Source organism: Hemicordylus capensis, chromosome 3 (assembly GCF_027244095.1).
Source record: "Hemicordylus capensis ecotype Gifberg chromosome 3, rHemCap1.1.pri, whole genome shotgun sequence".
Lineage (NCBI taxonomy): Eukaryota > Metazoa > Chordata > Lepidosauria > Squamata > Cordylidae > Hemicordylus > Hemicordylus capensis.
This window is the reverse complement of record NC_069659.1, coordinates 151,428,912-151,452,496: the sequence shown is the minus strand read 5'-3', so window position 1 is coordinate 151,452,496 and position 23,585 is coordinate 151,428,912. Positions and strand designations below refer to the sequence as shown.

The 23,585-nt window shown below is 44.2% G+C and overlaps 1 protein-coding gene across 1 annotated transcript in view; it reads left to right on the top strand.

Moving 5' to 3' along the window:
• Nucleotides 1–210: 210 nt before the first annotated feature.
• Nucleotides 211–23,585, top strand: part of OBI1 (ORC ubiquitin ligase 1) — a 39,501-nt gene continuing 16,126 nt past the window's right edge. The window contains exons 1-2 of the mRNA XM_053311365.1: nucleotides 211–402; nucleotides 17,766–17,901. Coding sequence (XP_053167340.1) covers nucleotides 331–402; nucleotides 17,766–17,901 — 208 coding nt within the window. The 5' untranslated portion in view covers nucleotides 211–330. The remainder of the gene's footprint in view (nucleotides 403–17,765; nucleotides 17,902–23,585) is intronic.

Below are 23,585 nucleotides of genomic sequence, written 5' to 3'. Positions count from 1 at the left end.
GTACAGCCCAGAAACAAGTTTAGCGATACCGTGTAAACATTAAAAAAGAAAACAAACAACCTCTGAGTTTTCTATCTGTTGTATTCGCGAACACGGAGCACGTTATCAACGCTCTATCCTACAAGTACAAATTTCTCGGCTCCGCCCCCACTTCCTGCGAGAATTCTGAAAAGCGGGCCCGTTATTGTCAGAAAAATTGGCCTTCCTGGCTTGCCGTACGCGAGACCTTAACAGCGTGAGAGTTGAAGAACGAGTGTTCCTTCACCGTTGCTGTGGTTGTTGCAGCCTGTGGATTGGAACTTCCACGCTCGCGGGATTCGAAACGTCACGATGGCTCAGAACGTTCAGAATGTTACACTGTCTCTCACGCTGCCCATCACTTGCCACATTTGCCTGGGAAAGGTAATGGCACCTGCGCTCGTGCTGCAAGCCTCAAAGCGATTGTGAGGAGTTTAGCCGCCTGGCGCCCACACCACTCCCTTTTCCATGTGTGTGGAGCTTAGCAGTCTCTGCCCTAGCAGGAAGGAGGATGAAATTAATTTCAGGGAAGATTTCTGTTTTTATGTGTTCTCCTAAAGAAATTGTCATTTGTAGTCTTGATATTAAAAATGTGTTTTCCTTAGCTTTATCCCTTTAAGAAGTCTGACGTTCACTGATCGCTTGTGTCTCTGGTTGCTTCTACAGACAGAGTAGAAAAGGGAGGCCCTTGATAAGATCGATGATGTATCATAGCCGGAGTTCCGTTTTCGGAGGGAATTATTTCCGCATTCCTGACTCTTTGATTTTTTTTTGTATACCGGAGGAGGCAATGTGATACTTTCCCGTTCCCTAAAATGTATCAAAAGTGAAAGAAATAGTTCTGTGGAATGGAGCAAAAGAAGGACTCCCTCTCCTGTTATTTCTCTCTCTCTCTCTCTCTCTCTCTCTCTCTCTCTCTCTCTCTCTCTCTCATTTTTACTGGTTAACGTTAAATTACTTGGATCAGTGTCTTTTATTTTATTTTTTGTCATTGGTTTTGGGTAATGAGTCTAGGCAGGGAGTTAACTGAGCGTACTGACTGAGGCTTTGCAAGTAACTGGGTAGGCCAAAGCATGTGGAGCCAAAATCCAGTGCAGATACAAACTCAGTTAAATGTCTCAATGTGATTTCTCCTTTTCTTTCTTCCGTCTCCTAGGGAACTATGATGAAGCTCAGCTGGTTTGTTCAGTATTGCTTTTTCACTGTCAAATGTAGAAAGGCCTAGGTTGTTGTTGTTTTATGTTTAGAGAATGTAGGTTGCTTTACTAAAAACTGACCTAGATCTAGGATGATTTTCAGAGCTAACTTGTCTTGCCCCTCTCACTCTGATTGGTGGTCTGTTTCCTTCCCTCCCAGCTTCTAATTACATTCCTGGGGCATACATACATGAGCATGTGCTGTACTCCTATTTCCCACAGAATCTGCATATGCTGGAAACTTTAGTGGTGAATAAAGGTAGAGTGTGACGTCGAGTTGGTATCGACTCCTGGCACCCACAGAGCCCTGTGGTTGTCTTTGGTAGAATACAGGGAGGGGTTTACTATTGCCATCTCCCACACAGTATGAGGTGATGCCTTTTAGCATTTTCCTATATCGCTCCTGCCCGACATAGGTGTTTCCCATAGTCTGGGAAACATACCAATGCGGATTCAAACTGACAACCTCTTGCTCCCTAGGCAAGTTACTTTTCCACTGCACCATTAGGTGGCTGCTAGTGGTGGTGAATGCTGTATACAAAAAGTTCCCTTTCAAAACTGCTGGTGGCTCTTCTAATGGCACAGTTCTCCAGCCAGTCCTACATTTACATGACTTTGTTGAAGAACTATCTTGCTCACTAGGATTCTAGAGAGGGTTATTTAACATTACCTGTTACTGTTTGTGACAGTGGGGTTTTTATCAGCCATTCGAATACATTTGGTATTCCACAGCAAGAGACTAATACCGTATATAATATATATATATTTTTAAAAAATATTTTTTACATTTTATATCCCGCTCTTCTTCCAAGGAGCCCAGATTGGTGTATTACATACTTAAGTTTTTCCTATCAAGGCTTGGTTAAGGTGTGCTGTGGAAAACTTTCCAAGAAGAAAAGGAGATAATGCCCAAAGTAGCTGTGAACTGAAGGGGCCAGTGTCACCTGCCTCTCCCTGCCACGCTTTTTGAGTTTAAATTTTTTAAACTAATTGGTTGTGAAGTAGCTCTATTTTTTCTCCCTCCCCATACAAAATGCTGAATACCTCACCTGAAACATGCTTCCTCAAAAGTACCATCTCCCCGCCCCCATGGGGCTTGCTTCTGTGCCTGCAGCTTGAGGATGGCAATCTTGGGGATTAAACCAGTCTTGCTGTAAAGGTCAAGTGTGCTGTCAAGTCTCTTTCAACTCCTGGCGCCCACAGAGCCCTGTGGTTGTCTTTGGTAGAATACAGGAGGGGTTTACCATTGCCTCCTCCCACGCAGTATGAGATGATGCCTTTCAGCATCCTTCTATATTGCTGCTGCCCTATATAGTACCAGCGGGGATTCGAACCGGCAACCTTCTGCTTGTTAGTCAAGCATTTCCCCGCTGCGCCACTTAAGGTAGAGCAGTAGCGAACCTGAATTGTCCCCGAACCTGAAGGCTAAGCTGGATTTGCCTTTGTTTGCATTAGGATGGGTAACTATAGGTGAAACTCGGAAAATCAGAATATCGTGCAAAAGTCCATTAATTTCAGTAATGTAAATTAAAAGGTGAAACTGATATATGAGACAGACGCATTACATGCAAAGCGAGATAAGTCAAGCCTTAATTTGTTATAATTGTGATGATCATGGCGTACAGCTCATGAAAACCCCAAATCCACAATCCCAGAAAATTAGAATATTACATGGAACCAAGAAGACAAGGATTGTAGAATAGAACAATATCGGACCTCTGAAAAGTATACAGTGTACTGTGCTTGATTGGCCAGCAAACTCGCCTGACCTGACCCCATAGAGAATCTATGGGGCATTGCCAAGAGAAGGATGAGAGACATGAGACCAAACAATGCAGAAGAGCTGAAGGCTGCTAATGAAGCATCCTGGTCTTCCATAACACCTCATCAGTGCCACAGGCTGATAGCATCCATGCCACGCCGCATTGAGGCAGTAATTGCTGCAGAAGGGGCCCAAACCAAGTACTGAATACATATGCATGCTTATACTTTTCAGAGGTCCGATATTGTTCTATTCTACAATCCTTGTCTTCTTGGTTCCATGTAATATTCTAATTTTCTGAGATTGTGGATTTGGGGTTTTCATGAGCTGTACGCCATGATCATCACAATTATAACAAATTAAGGCTTGACTTATCTCGCTTTGCATGTAATGCGTCTGTCTCATATATCAGTTTCACCTTTTAATTTGCATTACTGAAATTAATGGACTTTTGCACGATATTCTAATTTTCCGAGTTTCACCTGTACATGTGAGTGTTGTCTACTGTAAGATATTCCCTTTAGGAGACTGGGCCATAGCTCAGTGGTAGAGTATCTGCTGTGTCTGCAAAAGGCCCCAGGTTCAGTCCCTGGCACCTCCAGGTAGGGCTGTTGAAGACTCCTGCCTGAAACCTTGGAGAGCCACTGCCAGTCGGTGTAGATAATATTGAGCCAGATGATATTGCCTACACTGACTGGTCTGGAGCTTAGACCAATGGTTGGACTTAGTATAAGGCAGCTTCCCATGTAACCTTATTGTTGCTTGAGATTATGGACTGCTCACAAAGTGGACATGCCTCACTCTGAAGCTTTGTTTCCAAAAACACCATACGACTGGCATGTCTACTATACTCAGAATTTGGTATTGGGTGTGGGCTGGTAATTGGCTGCCTGCCATGGATGCTAATGACTGGATACTTGTTCACACCAAACATGGCTAATGTGTGTTTGGCAGGGCCAGTTCTGCCACTGGGTAGTATGAAGCTGCCTGTCTTGAACACAACGGAGTACCACTGAAGGGCAGCAAAATGTCAGCGATTTAATGCATGCTGTTTCTGTGATGGGGCACCATTTGGATGTTCTGTCTTGCATTCCAACATATCTTGACCTACTGTATGTTTTGGGAAAGCCCAGGAGCAGCTTCTTGAACAACTGTATTGAACAAAGTGTCTCTACAAACTCAAATTCTCTGCACGCAGTCCTACGGTGTTCAAGGCTGCTGTGAGTGCCTGCTCCAAGATGGCTCATCAACCCCACCCTATGTGGGTGGACTGGTTCAGATGATGCATCTGAGCCGACCCTGCCATCCTGCAGTTAGGGATGGGCACATCTCGCTTTCCCTCCTCTTTCCTAATTGCATGGTGGGGGCAGTTCCTTTGAACCAGCTGTGGTTCAAAGTTCCTATGCTGGCATTTATCTTTATTGAAGATGGTCTCCGTTCCCAGTATGCATCATCGCATTATTGTGATTGAGATTTGTGTTTTGCCTGTTTTGTGAATTTTAACTGTTTTTATATTGTGCTACATTAGCTATGTTTTAACTTTGTACACCGCCTAGAGATGTCTATCAGGTGGTATAAAAATATGATAATAATAATAAAAAATAATGATAATAATAAATAAATGTTGACATTTATCTTCAGAAATCCTCTCCTACTGCTCTTGATAGTGGGTGACTGCTATAGGCATGCAGTGTTGCTCTATTAGAGAAAGTCCAAATAATTTAAAGATAAAGAGGACCTCTCTGCGGCTTTGATACTACCGACCATAATATCCTTCTGGATTGGTTGGGGGATTTGGGAATAGGTGGTACTGCTCTGCAATGGCTCCGTTCCAATCTCTCAGGTAGATTCCAGATGGTGTCACTAGGAGATAGCTGCTCCCCATTCAGCCATGATACTAGCTGGGTGACTCTGGGCCAGTCACTTCTCTCTCAGCCTAACCTACTTCACAGGGTTGTTGTGAGGGGAAACTCAAGTATATAGTACACCGCTCTGGGCTCCTTGGAGGAAGAGCGGGATATAAAATGGGGGGGGGGTTTTAAATAAATAAATAAATGCCTCTGGGCTTGACTACTGCAATGTGCTCCAAATGGGCCTGCCTTTGTATGTAGTTCGGAAACTTCAGTTGGTCCAAAATGTGGCAGCTATATTGGTCTCCAGGGTCTCTCAGAAAGACCTGTTTTATGCCTGTTTTAAAGCAATTGCATTGGCTACCAATAGGTTTCTGGGCAAAATACAAAGAGCTGCTAATGACCTTTAAATGACTTAGGACTGAGTTACCTAGAAGAGCGCCCTTCTTCTGCATGATCCCAACAGCACATTAAGGTCATCGGGATAGGTCCATCTCTGAATGCTGCCAGCTTGTCTGGTAGGGATGTGCCCAGACCAGTTTGGCGGTCCTTTTCCGAACTGGTTTGGAGGTCCAGCGTTCGGCCAGTTCACACACGTTGGGCACTTGTGTTTTGACACTGACTAGGGCAGCAAGGAGGTACGCTGCCGCCCTAGCCAACGATTTTGGCAAGAGCACTGACGGGGGAAACACAGTGGGGAGGTAAGGGCACTCTCCCAGTCCTTTAAAGGTAACCTCCATCCACCGCTGAACCGTTGGTCGGATAGTTTGTGCACATCCCTATCGTCTGCTGGTGACTCAGGAGCGGGCCTTCCCTTTAGTCGCTCCTGGGCTCTGGAATGCACTCCCTATAGCTGTTCGTGATTCAGCTTCAAAAGAGCCCTTAAGACACACCTTTTTAGCCTGGCTTTTAGTAATCTGTGAATGTTCTAAATTGTTTGTTTTTAATTGTGGTTTGATTTTGGTTTTGCTTTTATTGTATTGACTTTTGTGAACCTCCTAGAGCCTTCAGAGCCAGGAGGTATATAAATAAATTAAATAAATAAATAAAATTGATCAGTTTGGAAGGGACATTCTGACTGTCCCTTTCTCCCAGTTTCTCCTCCCTGCCTCTCTGCTACCCAGGTCCTGACATCCGTAGATCTTCTCCCTGTCGATCCCAGTACTGAGCAATAGTTGCCATATTCTTCTTACTAAATCCCCAGACTGACCAAGACGCTTGGAAACACACAAATTATTTTTAACAAAACCTTTTGTTGTTGAAAGTAGATTCTTCACACCAGCTCTGTGTGGGTTTTTTTTGTGGAGTTTTAAAAAATGTGATGGTGCATATTGGGGATTGAGGTTAAAGGAAAATTATTGATTGATTGATTGATTGATTGATTGATTGAATTTATATCCTGCCCAAACATACGTCTCTGGGCGGCTAACAAAATAGCCAATGGCATTACTGGATTTGGGTATTTATACCTCCCCCCACAAAATCCTTATAGAGTTTCATTTGTGTGAGACAGATACTTATAGTAGGCAAATGGATAAACTATGGGATTTTCTAGTGTGACGAATCAGTATTCATAAAACAAATGGAAGACACTCTAATGTACAGGGGTAAGGAGTAGGGGAGCTAGCTCTACTTCCACTTTAAAATGTAAATGTTTGTGTGTTTAAGTATTGTTTCCTTTTAGTACAGTCATGTTACTAAAACTGCTCCAGCTCAAGTGGTTTTAATGTTAATGTATCAAATAAGAGAACTACCGCACTGCAGTGCCTAAACCTGCGATCCTACATATTTGGGAGTAAGTATCACTGAGTTGAATGGGGCTTCCTTCCAAGTGAATGTGCATTGAGTCGGGCTGTAAATTGGTATTTGCATACTTAAGGGTGCACTGTTCTTTTAATGTTGTATCAGGTATCCAGATATGTTCATTTAATTCCTTTATAACAGAAGTGCCACCGATTGCTGTCCCTTGATTAATCATCTATTCCTTTTGTCAGATGTGCCTGTTTACAAAATCTCGTATGTGCCTCTCTAGCTATTGAAGGAAATATGATAGAGCTTTTATGCTAAACTTCTAAACTTAGAATACATTTACCTGAATCCAAGACTAGGTTTTCCCCAAGTTCTTTGATGTTAGAAATTGGTGGATCATCTTAAATTCAGAGACCTGTTCCATTTGACTAAGGCCTGCACAACGTAATCTGGCCTGCGGGGACTCTTCTGCTTGCCCCAGGGGTGGGCCCAAAGTTTTTGTGGTGCTTGAGGTAAGGTGCAAAATGCTGCCTTGCCCCCATGGCCCTGGTGGCGGGGCGGGGGGCAGTCCCCTTTCAAAATTTAAGCTTTGAAAGTGCATGGAGGAGCAGGGAGGAGGAAAGGTTGCTAGGAGCTTCCTTTTCTTTCCTCATGCTGTGGTTAACTAATAATTGCTCTCATTTATATCTAATAAAATATTCAACAATAATTAAGATTAATTATTTCAATGTAATCATTAATGTGCCAAACATTTACCTCGGCCCCCACACACCAAGTGATGATTGTTTCTGGCCCACTGGGGTATTTGAGTTGTGCACCTCTGGATGAGCTGTATTTCACCACTGATTTTAAGGGGGTCATCTTAAATTCAGAGTCGACTTCTATTAAGGCAAATATTGTATTAGAAGTTGTTGAATATTTTTAAATTCCCTGTTATCAGGACCAAGTTTAGAGTTGCCTCTAAAAATAAACCAGTGTGCTCTTAAATCTCTGTCCCACTGATTAGAATTGGCTCCAACTGATCAACTGAAGTTCTCGTTGATTAATCCATGGGTCAGCACTTGGTTCTGTTGCAGCTGCAATTAAACTGTATTGCAAATTCGGAAAGATTTAAACTATTTTGTAATTATTATTTATCACAGATTAGATTTCTAGATGCTAGAAATCAGCTAGCCCCCTGCTAACTGAGCAAAGAGGCACCTTTTAACATGGTGATTCTCTTTATTTAGCAGGGGGAGAGCAACTGGCCCTATCCACTCCCAGCACATCGTCCCTCCAGTGGCTGTTGCTGGTGTCTGTCTTATGCTCCTTTTTTAGATTGTGAGCCCTTTTTGGACAGGAAGCCATTTTATTTATTTCTGTGTAAACCGCTTTGGGAACTTTTGTTGAAAAGCGTTATATAAATTTGTCATATTCATAGATGTGCTAGAATTATTTCTTCTCATCTAAAAGTTGAGCCTTCTTCAGATGTTGGTTGGGTTTATTTGCATGTTTATTTGAACTTCTGTGTTGGAATTCGGAGAAATGCACATAGGGCTCCTAGACAGTCTCCCATCCAAACATTGACCAGACTTAGTCCCTGTTTAACTTCATCCAGGTAGATGCATCATGTGCCTTTGAACCATGCCTTACCTCTCTTCCTTCCTTTTTTGGACTGAAGCAGATAGGGTATTGTGAATATTATTGGAGTAGTTTTTCAGCTTCACTTCACCAGAAGCAAGTACTGATTGTTCCTTTCATATCTACTACCACTTTCCCAAAATGGTACTATTTTGGCTACTTACATTATAACACCTTAATGGGGCTTGAATCTACCTGAATCCAAGACTAGGTGTTTTCCAAGTTTTTTGATACTGGAAATCAGGAGGTCATCTTAAATTCAGAGTCCTGTTCCTTACAAGTAAATACAGATATAGCCTGTATTTAATCTCTACTTTTTAAGGGGATCATCTTAAATGCAGATTCTTTGATTCGAGTAAAAATGATATTGTACATGCATAGAGGTATCTGAACACACATACATTTTTGTGTGTATGAATGACTGTGCATGCATTCATTTTAGAACTAAACTTGGGTGCAGGCCCTGCCAAATGTTGGCTGCAGAGAAGTATTCTGTTGTACATGCCTTGAGTAGAACATATGGATAAATGTGTAGAGAGGCCTGAACATGAGTTTGCTGTACATAGACGGTATGTGTGTTGAATATAGTGTATGAAATAGGGCTACGACTTGGCAAGCAAGAAGAGAAGCAGTGTAGAGATTGCAGTGTTGGACTGTTCAGATCCTCACTTGACTGTTCAGTTTAGTGGGTGGCCTCAGGCCAGTCCTGCTTAGGATTGTTGAGGACAGATTTAAGAGTATGAGTGGGAGGGGGAAGGGGAAGGGGAGGAGGAACCCATGTGCCCCATCCTGAGCTCCTTGCAGGAAGGCAAGATATGAAAGCAGTAAATAGTGTTGTGAGAATAGACAGGTAACATTTGCTTCTCAGCTGGCACCATGTAAGGGTTGTGTCTTTTATGCCCTTTCTCTTGCACAGACACAGCTCTCTCTCACCAGAGATGGTCCATCTCTCACCAGAGATGGTGAGCTGGTCTTGTGGTAGCAAGCATGACTTGTCCCCATAGCTAAGCAGGATCTGCTCTGGTTGCATCTGAATGGGAGACTTTGTGTTAGCACTGCAAGATATTCCCCTCAGGGGATGGAACCACTCTGGGAAATGCAGAAGGTTCAGAGGTTCCCTCCCTGGCTTCTCCAAGATAGGGCTAAGAGAGATTCCTGCCTGCAACCTTGGAGAAGCCGCTGCCAGTCTGTGAAGACACTACTGAGCTAGATGGACCGATGGTCTGACTCAGTATATGGCAGTTTCCTATGTTCCTGTGAGAGGCAGTTTTTGAGGTGATCGCCTTCAGCAGCAGATTAAGGCAGTATCGGGGTGGTAAGATGTCTCCTGCTGTTGCCACTGGATCACTTTGAGGAGAGAACTGAGGAGGTTGCTCTCGGCCTTCCCTCTTCCCTGCCCCTCCGCCACTGTCAAAACCTGCAAGGGGGCTGGCTTCCACCAGGGGAGTATGGCAAGGCAGCCCTTGATGTCTCTCTTCAATTCCTACAATACCTTGGGTACTCCTGCCTGTCACTTGCATATTGCCCTGCCCATTTGGGCCATCAAGGCTGACCCCTTTTAAAGCAACAGGGTCCTCCTAAGGCATTGGAGGGTTATGCACATTAGCTTTGGACAGAGTGACAGGACACAATTGTTGAGGAGTTCCTTTCATCCTGAGTCTTCTGTCTCTGGAAGTAGAGCAGGGTTGAGAAGCACAAATTTCAAAGACTTTTGGGAACAAAAGGCACTCTCTCTTCTTAGAAACCAAAACAAATGTTTTCGTAGTAGATACAGTAACATTTTATGAGATGCAGAACTCCTTCTCGGTGTTAGTTCATTATGGAATCCCAGAGCTTGACTCCAAGCAGAATTTTAAATTAAAGAGAGAGCTTTTTAGTAATGCCTTTCAGAAACTTATTTCTGTAAACTGTTTGCTCATTTGGGAACAAATATAAGCATCTTGTTAAGATACAGATGCTTAAAACTCAATTGTCTGAGGCATAAGTGCTTCCATTTTTTGCCTTCTGTACAATGCAGAATAATATTATATTAGATGGTTATCAATGCTTGGGACAGCTGAGCAGGGCTGATAAAACCTCTTGCCCTCTGGAGAAAGCACAAACTGGCTGGAGTTCTGCATTACACATCTTCCAGCCAGAGTAATTGACCTTAAAGGCTGTTGCCTATGATAGTTTAGCCTTCAGTCCAGGAGGTGGAGGCCTCCTAGTAGTGGGTGATTTGATCATTAGGGGCATAGAGATCTGGGTCTGTGACACAAGTGTAGACCACACAGTTACTTGCTTGCCTGGTGCAAAGGTTGCGGACAGCACGCTGCATCTAGGTAAGCTGTTAGGCAGTGCTGGGGAGGAGTCAGCTGCCATGGTGCACATCGGCACCAATGATGTTGGGAAATGCAGTCAGGAGGTCCTGGAAGTCAAATTTAGGCTTCTAGGTAGCATACTGAAATCTAGGACCCGCAGGGTAGCGTTCTCTGAAGTGCTTCCTGTTCCACACGCAGGGACAGTGGGAAAGGTGGAGCTGAGGGGTCTCAATGTGTGGATGAGACGATGGTGCCAGGAGGAGGGGTTTAGATTTGTTAGGCCCTGGGATACATTTGGAAAGTGAAGCGTGTACAAACAGGACGGGCTCCACTTGAACCAAGATGGAACCAGACTGCTGGCGCTTAAAATAAAAAAAGGTCGCAGAGCAGCTTTTAAAATGACGCCTGGGGGATTGCCAACAGGAACTGGGTGGTATCTGGTTCAGCCACCAAAAACCCCTAAGGTGTGGGGGTGCACATGTTTCGGATAAACCAGAAGGGGACAGAGTACAGCTAGGAGTTGAGCAGAAGGAAACACATGACAGCTTGCCAAAGAGGTAAGGGGGATAGCACACACCAACACCAGGTGAGGGACTCGCAATGCCAGAAGCCGCAGAGCAAAATGGGTGATCTGGAGTGCTTGGTGACTAATGAAAACATAGACATAGTGGGTGTAATGGAAACCAGGTGGAACAGTGGGAACCAGTGGGACACGGTTATTCCTGGATATAAACTCTATAGAAGGGACAGGAAGGGGAGGGTTGGGGGAGGAGTGGCACTGTATATCAAAGAAGGGATAGATTCCAATAAGCTAGAAAACCTAGGTGGACAAGAGATGTCAAGGATGTCAAACACAGACATTTTAAATTTCAAAAGAGGAAACTTCTCCAAAATGAGTATGGTGAAAAGAAAGCTGAGGGGGTAAATCAGGAGAGTCACTTCGCTCCAGAGTGCATGGCGTTTACTCAAAACCACAATACTAGAAGCCCAGTTAGATTGTATACCCAGTTAGATTGTATACCCAAAAGGAGGGAAGGTACCACTAAGTCCAGGAGGATGCCAGCATGGCTAACGGGTACCGTCAAGGAAGCCATAAAGGGAAGAAGACTTCCTTCCGAAATTGGAAGGCCTGTCCAAACGAAAAGAACAGGAAGGAACACAAACTCTGGCAAAAGAAATGCAAGGTGACAATAAGGGAGGCAAAAAGAGAGTTTGAGGAACATTTAGCCAAAAGTATCAAGGGGAATAACAAAAACTTCTTTAAGTACATCAGAAGCAGGAAACCTGCCAGGGAGGCGGTTGGGCCATTAGACAATGAGGGAGTGAAAGGGATTATTAAGGAGGATATGGAGGTTGCAGAGAAACTGAATGAGTTCTTTGCATCTGAATGAGTTCTTTGCATCTGTCTTCACGGCAGAGGATACTGAGCATATACCTGTTCCTGAACCAGGCTTTTTAGGGATGGAGGCTAGAGAGCTGAGTCTGATAGAAGTGACAAGAGATGATGTTCTAAACTGTCTGGAAAAACTGAAAGCTAACAAATCACCAGGGCTGGATGGCATCCATCCAAGAGTCCTCAAAGAACTCAAATGTGAAATTGCCGACCTGCTTGCTAAAATATTTAACATATCCCTGAAATCGGGCTCTGTACCAGAGGACTGGAGAGTAGCAAATGTAACACCGATTTTCAAAAAGGGATCCAGGGGCGATCCGGGAAATTACAGGCCGGTTAGCCTAACGTCCGTTCCAGGCAAATTGATGGAAAGCATCCTCAAGGATAAAATTGTAAAGCACCTAGAAGAACAGGCCTTGCTGGGAATGAGCCAGCATGGCTTCCGCAAAGGTAAATCTTGCCTCACCAACCTTTTGGAGTTCTTTGAGAGTGTCAACAAGTATGTGGATAAAGGTGATCCAGTTGACATAGTCTACCTGGACTTCCAAAAAGCTTTTGACAAAGTTCCTCATCAAAGACTCCTGAGGAAACTTAGCTGTCATGGAATAAAGGGAAAAGTACATGTGTGGATTGCTAACTGGTTGAAAGACAGAAAACAGAGGGCAGGTATAAATGGCGAGTTTTCACAATGGAGGGAAGTAAGAAGTGGGGTCCCCCAGGGATCTGTACTGGGACCGGTGCTTTTTAATTTATTCATAAATGATCTAGAAGCAGCGATGTGGCCAAATTTGCAGATGATACCAAACTCTTCCGGGTAGTGAAATCCAAAACGGATTGTGAGCAGCTCCAAAAGGATTTCTCCAAACTGGGGGAGTGGGCACAAAATAGCAAATGCGGTTCAATGTTAGCAAGTGTAAAGTGATGCACATTGGGACGAAAAACCCCAACTTCAAGTATATGCTGATGGGATCTGAGTTGTTGGTGACGGACCAGGAAAGGGATCTTGGGGTTGTGGTTGACAGCTCGTTGAAAGTGTCTATTCAATGTGCAGCAGCTGTGAAAAAGGCAAATTCCATGCTAGGGATCATTAGGAAGGGGATTGAAAATAAAACGGCTAACATTATAATGCCCTTATACAAAACTATGGTGCAACCACACTTGGAGTACTGCATACAATTCTGGTCACCACATCTTAAAAAGGACATTGTTGAACTGGAGAAGGTACAGAAGAGGGCAACCAAGATGATCAGGGGCCTAGAGCACCTTTCTTACGAGGCAAGACTACAACACCTGGGGCTTTTTAGTTTAGAAAAAAGAGGACTGCGGGGAGACATGATAGAGGTCTATAAAATCATGCATGGCGTGGAGAAAGTGGAGAGAGAGAGATTATTTTCCCTCTCACACAACACTAGAACCAGGGGTCACTCCATGAAATTGATTGCCAGGAGGTCTAGGACCAACAAACGGAAGTACTTTTTCACACAACACGTGATCCACTTTTGGAACTCTCTGCCACAGGATGTGGTGACAGCCAACAACCTGGATGGCTTTAAGAGGGGTTTGGATGACTTCATGGAGGAGAGGTCTATCAATGGCTACTAGTCAGAGGGCTGTGGGCCACCTCCAGCCTCAAGGGTGTGCCTCTGAGTACCAGTTGCAGGGGAGCAATGGCAGGAGAGGGCACGCCCTCAACTCCTGCCTGTGGCTTCCAGAGGTATCTGGTGGGCCACTGTGTGAAACAGGATGCTGGACTAGATGGGCCTTGAGCCTGATCCAGCAGGGCTGTCCTTATGTTCTTATGTTCTTAAGAGCCCTCCACAGAATCATTATGGGTAACATTACAAGGACTGAAAGGAAATGTGTTACTAGGGACGTGCTATTGCCCTCTGGATCACAACACTGCGAGTGACCTGGAGTTGGAGAAGCAAATAAGAGAGGCGTCAAAGAGAGACAGGCAGTAATAATGGGTGACTTCAACTACCCACACATAGACTGGGTAAATTCACATTCAGGTAATAAAAGAGAGGCCAAATTTCTAGACATGCTAAATGACTGTGCCTTAGAACCATTAGTCGCATTACCAACCAGAGGGATGGCAACCTTGGACTTAATCCTCAGTGATGCCCAGGACCTGCTGTGAGATGTCAGAGTTGCAGAACCATTGTGTAGCATTGACCACAGTGTGATCCAATTCAGCCTATATGCATGAAACCATAAGCATCCTGGTCAAGTAGGCAAAAAATTACGTAGGCAAAAAATTATGCAGAGTATATAGTACTACAATACTTTGTTTCTGTTTTACCGCTCAGCTTATTAGTTGCTTTGTTCAGGGATGAAAAGTGTGTATATTAAACAAAATCATACATTCTTTCAGCAGTTCAAAGTGTTTCGTGTTACATCCAGGGGACTCAAGAGAATGCTGCCTTCTATATTTTATCTATCATATTTATATACCTCCTGATATATGTATCTCTAGGCCAGTGGTTCCCAACCAGGGTTCCTCCTGATTTTGCTGAACTACAACTCCCAGCACCCCCAGCCACAATAAATTGTGGCTTAGGATCCTGGGAGTTGTAGTTCAGCAACATCAGGAGGAACCCTGGTTGGGAACTACTGGCCTAGGCAGTGTACATAATCCAAAATACAATATAAAAACAATTGAAACAATCTCACAGAATAAAACAAACAGTTGTTCCTCTCCACATCTTCATTATTGCGTAAAATAAGATTGAAATATGAAAATTTTTTAAAACAAATGTTAGTTTTTTCTTATTTTATGCAATAAAGAAGGTCTGGAGAGGAGTAAAGTTGCAGATCCATCACGCATATTGTGTCGCCTGTATATCAGTTAAACAGTCTAAAATGAGTTTTTTAAAAAGCCTGAGAAAACAGGTATGTCTTCAGGGTCCTCCGAAAAACAAACAGAGAAGGAGATGCTCTTATTACAGCAGGGAGCGAGTTCCAAAACCCTGGGGCAGCCACAGAGAAGGCCCGGTCCCGAGTTGCCACCAAATGAGTTGGCGGAAACTGTAAACAGACCTCTCCAGATGATCTTAATAGGCCACAGGATTCACGGCAGCGAAGGCGCTCTCTTAAGTACCCTGGACACAAGCCCTTCAGGACTTTTTGGGTAATAACCAGCACTGGGAAACTTATAGTCCCCACTGCTCTTTAAGATCTGGTAGAGAAATCAATTTATGGTTGCCGCTCATTCATCTGGTGACTATTCCGAGATGGGCCTTTTTGATGGCTGCCCCTGGGCTCTGGAGCACACTTCCTGCCAAGATATCAGGTGTGACCTCTCTGGGAGCATATAAGAGGGTTATACAAATGCATCTCTTTACTAAGGCTTTTGGCTATGTGTAACAACTCAGGTTTTATATCTTGTAGTTATTTAATTGTATTCTGTGTTAAATTATTTGTAAACTGCCTAGAGACTATAATTTGTGATGGTATACAAATGAACCAATGATCAGTAATCAGCCCTGTATGTTGGGTAGGCTGGCCTGGCTCTCTTCCCATACTGCGGATGAAGAAAGAGTGGGATATAAATGTAAAAATAAAATCTACCCATTGTGTTCATGGCTAAGGGGGAATTTGAGCCGTGGACTGGCTGACTTCTGCTCCAAGCCACTACACTTCTGCATTATCCTAGCTCTCCCTTGATGCAGAATTGGGAGCTTCGGGATCTAGAGGTCCGTTTTAGCAGTGTCGTCTTGTACTGAACATGCTGTGGCTTGTAACTTGCCTGTGCATTTGAAAAGCTGGATGAGCAGTTGACCAGTCTAGCTCTTGGTTTTTATTTCTAAAACCAGATGCCTTGCCCACTTGCCCAGAGGGTGATTTTAGTGGCTTTTAATCAAATATAGTCGCCAAACAATATTGAGTCCTTGGTGCAAGGCCTTGCAGCAGGGTGGCATCTCCCAGCCTCCGGGGGTCATTTTGGGGAGGACTTCCTGTGCTTGGTTGAGTTTATGGCATCCTAATGGCCCAGGGTGCTTTGTGCTTTCAAGAGAGCCCTCCTGGGTCTGACCCTGTCCAGTGTGTGTGTGCGTGCATGCGCACACGCACACCTCCACCCCCCACAATGTGTGCACTCTGGCACCAGAGACCCTGCTCTGCTCTAGTGCTGGAGATGCTGTTGCTGAATGAGATTTGGCAGGCATCTTCTAGGAACAGGGCTTCTTGTGGATTCGCCTCTCCAAGGAAGCCCACTAGGCTGAGATTTTCATATGCCCTTAGATCAGGACTTCACAACTTTGGCCCTTCTGCAGACGTTGGCCTACAACTCCATCATCCCTGACTATTGGCCACTATTGGCTCGGAATGATGGGAGTTGTAGTCCAAAAACAGTTGGGAGAGCTGCTGTTGTGCAGCCCTGGCTTTTTGGAAAGGACTTTAGGCTGGCCCCGTGTTGATGAGTGTAGTTCTGTTTTTTTTTCTGCTTGCTCTTCCGGCAGTGGTTAACATGCTGCGCAAGGCAGTACTGGCATTTCGGACCCACCGGGGTCACTGCGCATGTGAAAGCCAGCCCCGGTGGCACACTTGTGCAACCGCTTAAAACAGCATGCAGGTGCTTGTGCAGTGCTAATTCTGTGGGAAATTATGGCAGTAGTGCTGCACAAGTGCGCTCTTACACACCACTACCACCACCAGGGTTTGCTTTCGCATGTGCAACAGATCTGGTGATCTGGAGAAGCCGGTGCTGCCTTGCTCTGCCTGTCACCCACCATTCTGAATGTCTCCTGCATGACCTTATTTTGTGTTGAGATCTTGCTCTTGTGCTACTGTCATGCTGGCTTTTGTATATTGCTTTGTCATATTTGTTCTGTTTGTGAGCCACCCTGGTTCTCCTTTTAGACAAAAGAGGATGGGATCAATATTTTTAAAATAAGTAGTTCCCCAGAGAGCTAACGAAACCTACTTTTCACTGCCGTTAGACGTTAGACTGAATGTGCCTAGGATCTCCTCTCATGTGCAATGAACTTGATTTGTGTCAGCTGCCAGCGTGTGGGCTACAAAGGGGTGTTGTTTACACTTTGAGTGTCCACCATCTTGAATCAGATGGCCAAAAAAAATAAAAAATCCCCATTAGGGTCCCTTAGAGTCTCATTCTGTGTTTTTTGAACTTGGTTTGGATCAGATAGTAAATGCAAAAGTTATTAGAGGGACACAAAGATGTGCTGATCTCAAAATCTTTCTTTCCTTTGTGAAGTAAGCTAAAAATAACTGGACTTGAAGGCAGTAGTCTCTTTCTGCTTCCATCCTCATTACCTCATATTCACATGGGTTAATGCCTCTGAATGTGGAGATTCCCATGTATCCTAGCTAACTGCCATTGGTAGACCAGTCCTCCATAAATGGGGAGGGAGTATCATTTGCGGGATTGCCTTCCAAGGGAGGAGAAGCCAATGCATTGAAAAACATTTTTTTTATTTTTTTTTAGAAAAACTGAGATCACCCCCATGCCATCAGACCTATTGAGCAGATGAATATTTCAGTTGTTGAATGTTTTAAAGTGATTGTGTTGTATAGCTTCAGAATAAGGGTTATCTATAAACTGGCTTTACATCTCATTTGAGAAGAAAGGTTGGCTGTGAACTTTAAAAAAAATAGTCAAAAAGAGAGCAACTTCCTACTTGCCTCTCTTGTATGCTTGGATAAGTGATCATATAGGAATTGCCAAGGTGGCTTCCGATTTGTGTGGGCTCAGGGCAGCAGGATGGGAGTGCACTTGAGTTTGCCACTGCAAGCACCCCTATTCCAAACTCTGGCATCGCTAACTCCCATATGCTCAATGTGGTGTGTTCTGTGCAACAAGCAAAAGGGTGGTTGCTGTTACACTGCCATTAATTTGTATCCCTTCTCCATTGTAAGGTTCGCCATCCAGTCATCTGTGCCAACAACCACGTCTTCTGCTCCGTTTGTATTGAAGTGTGGCTAAAGAATAATAGTCAGTGTCCTGCTTGCAGGATTCCTATCACGTCTGACAATCCTTGCAAAGAGATCATAGGTAAGAGGACTCTTCTTTCTGGCCCCCTCTCCCTAAAAATGCAAGACCTTTTGATGACTTGAGTAATATGCAGTCTGTGGAACCATTTCCTGCAACCTTTTACTCCCATTTCTCAAAGGGCTTAGAATCAGCCATGGAGAGTGTTAGCCGTATAAATCTGAGCTCATCCATACACAATATGCCACATGGTCCACCCCTCTTGTCTTATCAGTTTCTCCAACGATTTCACGACTTAGGCTAACATAGCTAGAATCTAGAAAGCCACTATGCCCATGCTTTGGGGTCCTTGCTCCCCAGTGTTGGTACACTGGGGTGTGGTGAAACAAGGCCATTGTCCTATATTGGTGTACTTTCTGAGACTGAATAGTAAGGAGATCAGTAAGGAGATTCGTGGAGGTGTCAAGACAGCTGTAGGAGGGTCTGGAATCCAACTACTCCTCTCTGCAACTTCATGCTCTTCAGTTCCTCACTTGTGGGTTGGCATTCCGTGGAAAAACATGGGAATGAAGTCTGAACTCAAGCACACGTCTGCTGATTGCCCTTCCACCATGTTTCTGTTATGCCCACTTCATCTCTATGTTTTAATTAGCAACCAGGCACTCCAGCTCACCCATCTTGGCTCAGAGGCTTCTGGCATTGATGTGTAAGCACTTATATGCTGAATCTCTTACCTGGTATGTGCTAACTTTCTTTTGACCATTTGACCTCTTTGACCAGCTAGCACAGCCTTCTGTCTGTTTTATCTGATTCTACTCTGTCCCCTTCTGTTTTATCTGAATCATTTACACCCTCGTACCGTAAGAGATGGCATTTGCCAAACTGGATACTGCCCAGCTCCTGTTGGCTATCCCCCAGTATCCTTTTAAAAGCTGTTCTGTGGCCATTTTGATTTTAAGAAGCAGCAGTTTGGTTCCATCTTGGTTCAAGTGGAGCCCATCCCTTTTATACAGTCTTGTCTTGTCCCGAAAGGTATCCCAGTGCCTGATAAATCAAAAACCCTCCTCCCAGCACTACCGTCTCATCCATAGACTGAGAGGCCTCCGCTCCCTCTGTCTCACTGGCTCTGTGTGTAGAACAGGTAGCATTTCTGAGAATGCTGCCTTGGGGGTCCTGGACTCAAATATTTATTATTTATTGTTGTAAACTGCCCAGAGACGTAAGTTTTGGGTGGTATTAAAATATGTTAAATAAAATAAATAATAAAATAAACCACATAGAGCCTTTCGAGTCAGGTGGTATTTAAAATAAATGTTGTTTGTTCGATTTCTATACTGCCCTTCCAAAAATGGCTCAGGGCAGTTTACACAGAGAAACAACAAACAAATAAAATAGAGCCCTGTCCCCAAAGGGCTCACAATCTAAAAATAAACATAAGATAGATACCAGTAACAGTCATTGGAGGTACTGTGCTAGGGGTGGATAGGGCCAGTTACTCTCCCCCTGCTAAATAAAGAGAATCACCACGTTAAAAGTTCCCTCTTTGCCAGGTTATCAGGCAAGTCATTGTGTGGTCTACACGCAGGTCACAGACCCATCTCTCTCTATCCCTAATGATCTAATTGTCCACTACTAGGAAGTCCCCACCCCCCAGAGGAGTATCCCCTGTGCGAGAGCATATGGCAGGGGTCCCTTCTAAGGGAGCATTTCCCTCTTCTTCAGAATGTCCTCCTTCCCCAAGACCTTCATTCTCCCTGACAGCAGAGGAGCCATCAGCCTGGGAGCGGGATGCCTCTATCACATCTCTGAAGGTCTCATCCACGTACCTTTCTCACTCTCTGAGCTTCTTCAGGTCAGCCACCTTGGTTTCTAGGGAAAGAACCTGTTCCCTGAGAGCCAGGAGCTCCTTGCATCAAGCACACAGCCATGACTTTGGCCCATCAAGCAAATAGTCATGCATGCAACACTCCATGCAATATACTGGGAAGTGCCCCCTCCGTTGCTGGCTCTATATCTTCATGACTGCTTTTTTTGGTTGTTTAGAGCAGAGTTTCTCAGTGTTTTGAATCATGGACTGGTATGTTCTTTATGTGCAGTTTCCTGGACCAGCAGTTAGTAAAGGGGTTACCCCCACCACCACCCCCTGGCATTCCCCCAAAACAATTTTGAGGCAGTGGGGGCTGCTGGGAGCTCTCCAGAGCTCATTTCTAGGCACTCATGGATCAGCACTTGAGAAACACCGGTTTAGAGTACTGGATATTGTTTATTTGAAAGCTAGGTCTTAGCTGGAAGTTGTCAGCTATTCAGCAGTTCAAACGTTATTTCCTGAGAATATGAAAGAAGGAGTAGTACTTCCCTTCTCTTCCCTCTGGGCTTCTTGTGATCAAGGGGACTCCTTTCAAGCTTCCCTGCTAAACTCCATGCAAAACTCTAATGACCCTGTTTGCTAATTCCTGCTTGTTAAACTCTGTTTGCTAATTTCCCTGGCCTTCGCCTCTTACAAACTGAGGCAAACAGGCTCAACAAGAATGTGGCCCCTCCCACCAGGTGTGACTCACCTCGGCCCTAGCTGGTGCCTCCCACTGTCTCTCTGACAAGAGAGAAGCTAAAAATGAAAGCTACACATCCCCCGAACAAGCCCTGGCAAAAACTAGCCCTAGCACCAAAAAAAAAAAAAAGCACACGCACGCATAGGAACGTCTCCCCTGAAGAGAAACCAGGCCTTCAAAATCTCCATGTTCTCCTGTTTGTTCAAAGAAAGGACGTGTTCTTTAAAAAAAAAAAAAGCTAAAGAATTCAAGCTATAGAATCTAGCAAGCTACAAAACCATAGAAACACTGTGGGTGACAATTCAAGGCCTGAAAGGATGTGTGGTACTAGGTATGTGCTATTGCCCTCAGGCCCAAAATGCTGACAGTGACTAGGAGTTGCAAAAGGAAATCAGGGAGGTGTCAGAGACAGAGCTGTAATAATGGGTGACTTCAATTACCCATACAGACTGGGTAAATTCACATTCAGGTAATGACAGAGGCCAAATTTCTAGATATACTGAATGACTGTGCCTTAGAACAATTGGTCATGGAACCAACCAGAGAGAAGGCAAACTTGGACTTAATCCTGAGTGGTACCCAGGACCTGGTGCAAGATATCAGTGTCGTGGAACCTTTAGGGAACAGTGACCATAGTTTTGTCAAATTCAGCATACATGTGAAGAGAGAATAGCCAAGCAAGTCTAACACAAATACTTTGAATTTTAGAAGAGGAAACTTATCTAAAATGAGGAGTTTGGTGAAAAGAAAACTGAAAGGGAAAATCAGGAGTCACTTTGTTCCAGAATGCATGGGGAAACGACAATAATAAAAGCCCAGTTAGAATGCTACACCAAAAAGGAAGAAAGTTACCACCAAGTCCAGGAGGATGCCAGCATGGCTAACAAATAAAGTCAAGCAATCTATAAATGGAAAGAAGACTTCCTTCAGAAATTGGAAGGCCTGCCCAAATGAAGAGAACAGAAAGGAACACAAACTCAGGCAAAAGAAATGCAAGGTGACAATAGAGGAGGAGAAAAGAGAGTTTGAGGAACATTTAGCTAAAAGCATCAAGGCGAATAACAAACTTATTTAAATATAACAGAAGCAGGAAACATGCCAGGGAGGTGGGTGAACTGTTAGATGATGAGGGGATTATTAAGGAGGATATGGAGATTGCAGAGAAGCTAAACGAGTTCTTTGCATCTGTCTTCATTGCACAGGATACTGAGATATACCCGTGCCTAACAGGGCTTCTCAGGGACAGAGGTTAAAGAACTGAGTCAGATAGAGATTATCTTCTAAACTGTCTGGAAAAATTAACAAATTGCCAGGGCCAGACAGCATCCCTTGGAGAGTCCTTAAGGAACTCAAATGTGAAATTGTCGACCTCCTTGAAAAAATATGTAACTTATCCGTACAATCAGGCTCTGTACCAGAGGACTGAAAAGTAGCCAATGTAACACTGATTTTTTAAAAAGGGAACCAGGAGGAATCTGGGAAATCACAGCCCAGTTAGCTTAATGTCTTTTCCAGACAAATTGGTGGAAAGCATTCTCAAGGATCAAATTGTTAAGCATACAGAAGAACAAGTCCTGCTGAGAAAGAACTAGCATGCATTCTGCAAAAGTAAATCTTGCCTCACCAATCTTTTGGAGAACTGGAGAAGGTTAAGAAGAGGGCCACCAAGATGATCAGGGGCTTAGAGCACCTTCCTTACAAGGCAAGGCTACAACACCTGGGGCTTTTTAGTTTAGAAAAAGACTGAGGGGAGACATGACAGAGGTCTATAAAATCATGCATGGTATGGAGAACCCTCCACAGCATGCATGACGCAAGAACCAGTGGTCATCCCATGAAAATGATTGCCAAGAAATTTAGGACTGACAAAAGGAAGTACTTTTTCACACCATGCATAATTAACCAATATAATTCTGTGCCACAAGATGTGGTGACATCCAACAGCCTTGACGGCTTTAAGAGGGGTTTAGATAAATTCATGGAGGAGAGGTCTATCAATGGCTACTAGCCTGAGGGCCACCTCCAGCCTTGGGGGCAAGATGCCTCTCAATACCAGCTGCAGGGGAGTAATAGCAGGAGAGAGGGCATGCCCTCAACTCCTGCCTGTGGGCTTCGCAGAGGCATCTGGTGGGCCACTATACAAAACAGGATGCTGGACTAGATGGGCCTTGGGCCTGTTCTTATGTTCTGACCTATTATACCAGGGGTGGCCAATCTGAGCTTCTTCAGCCGTTGGACTACAATTCCTACCACCCCAGCTGGCAGCTGGGATTGATGGGAGTTGTAGTCCAAAGACTGAAGAGCCTCAGGTTGACCACTCCTATATTACACCATACAGGTATAGAATAAAAAGTTTTACTCATGTTTCTTTGGTGGCTCCCTTTCTAAGGAAGGAGTGTATTCTCTCTTGCTCGTGATTCCCCCCCCCCCGCGTATTGCTGTGCTTTTTTTCCTACAGCTTGCCTGTCTTCATGGCCTGCTTTCATTTGATACCCAAGGTCTTTCCCCCCAAGAAGTAATGCTTTTCAGAACTCAGTATGGAATGTTATACAGAATAAGTATAGGTATGCAAACTTGCATTCAGCTCTAGGCACAACTATTTTTATAGTAGTGAGTGGGCTAGGTGGGGTTTGGGGTCTCGTCTTCCATTTAGCATCTGTAACTGATCTTCTGAACAGCCCTTCAGAATGCAGAGATGTTGCACCTTCCTATATTCACTGTTAACTGTCGTGAAATACTAGTGAACTCTGCTGTTCAGCCTTCTTTCCCATATTCTGCAAGGGCAACTGCCATTGGTATTGAAAGCCACCTAACCCAATAGATGCATCATCATCGGTAGTCCTTCAGTCTCTTTGGGACCCAGCTTCAGTACTTGGATAGGGTTGTTTATAAAACTCCAGCTGAATTTTTTTCTTGGCTCTTTGGGTTTAAACTTGCTGGATGTCTTTATTGGTGCTGTACAGAACTGCAGACAGGCAGTTTAAAAAACAAACAAACAAAAACCCTTTTAAAGAATAAGCATACATCTGGAGGGACTGAAGTTCTCTCTCTCTATCTATCTCTCTCTCGCTTGTAAAATCTGTTTGCATCCTGAAACTCCTTTTTCTTGCTGAAAGATCACCAGAGTGGCATCCAAGACATAACTGAGTAGAACAGCAAATGTCCACTCATCCCTAGCTCTGAATATACAAATGTACA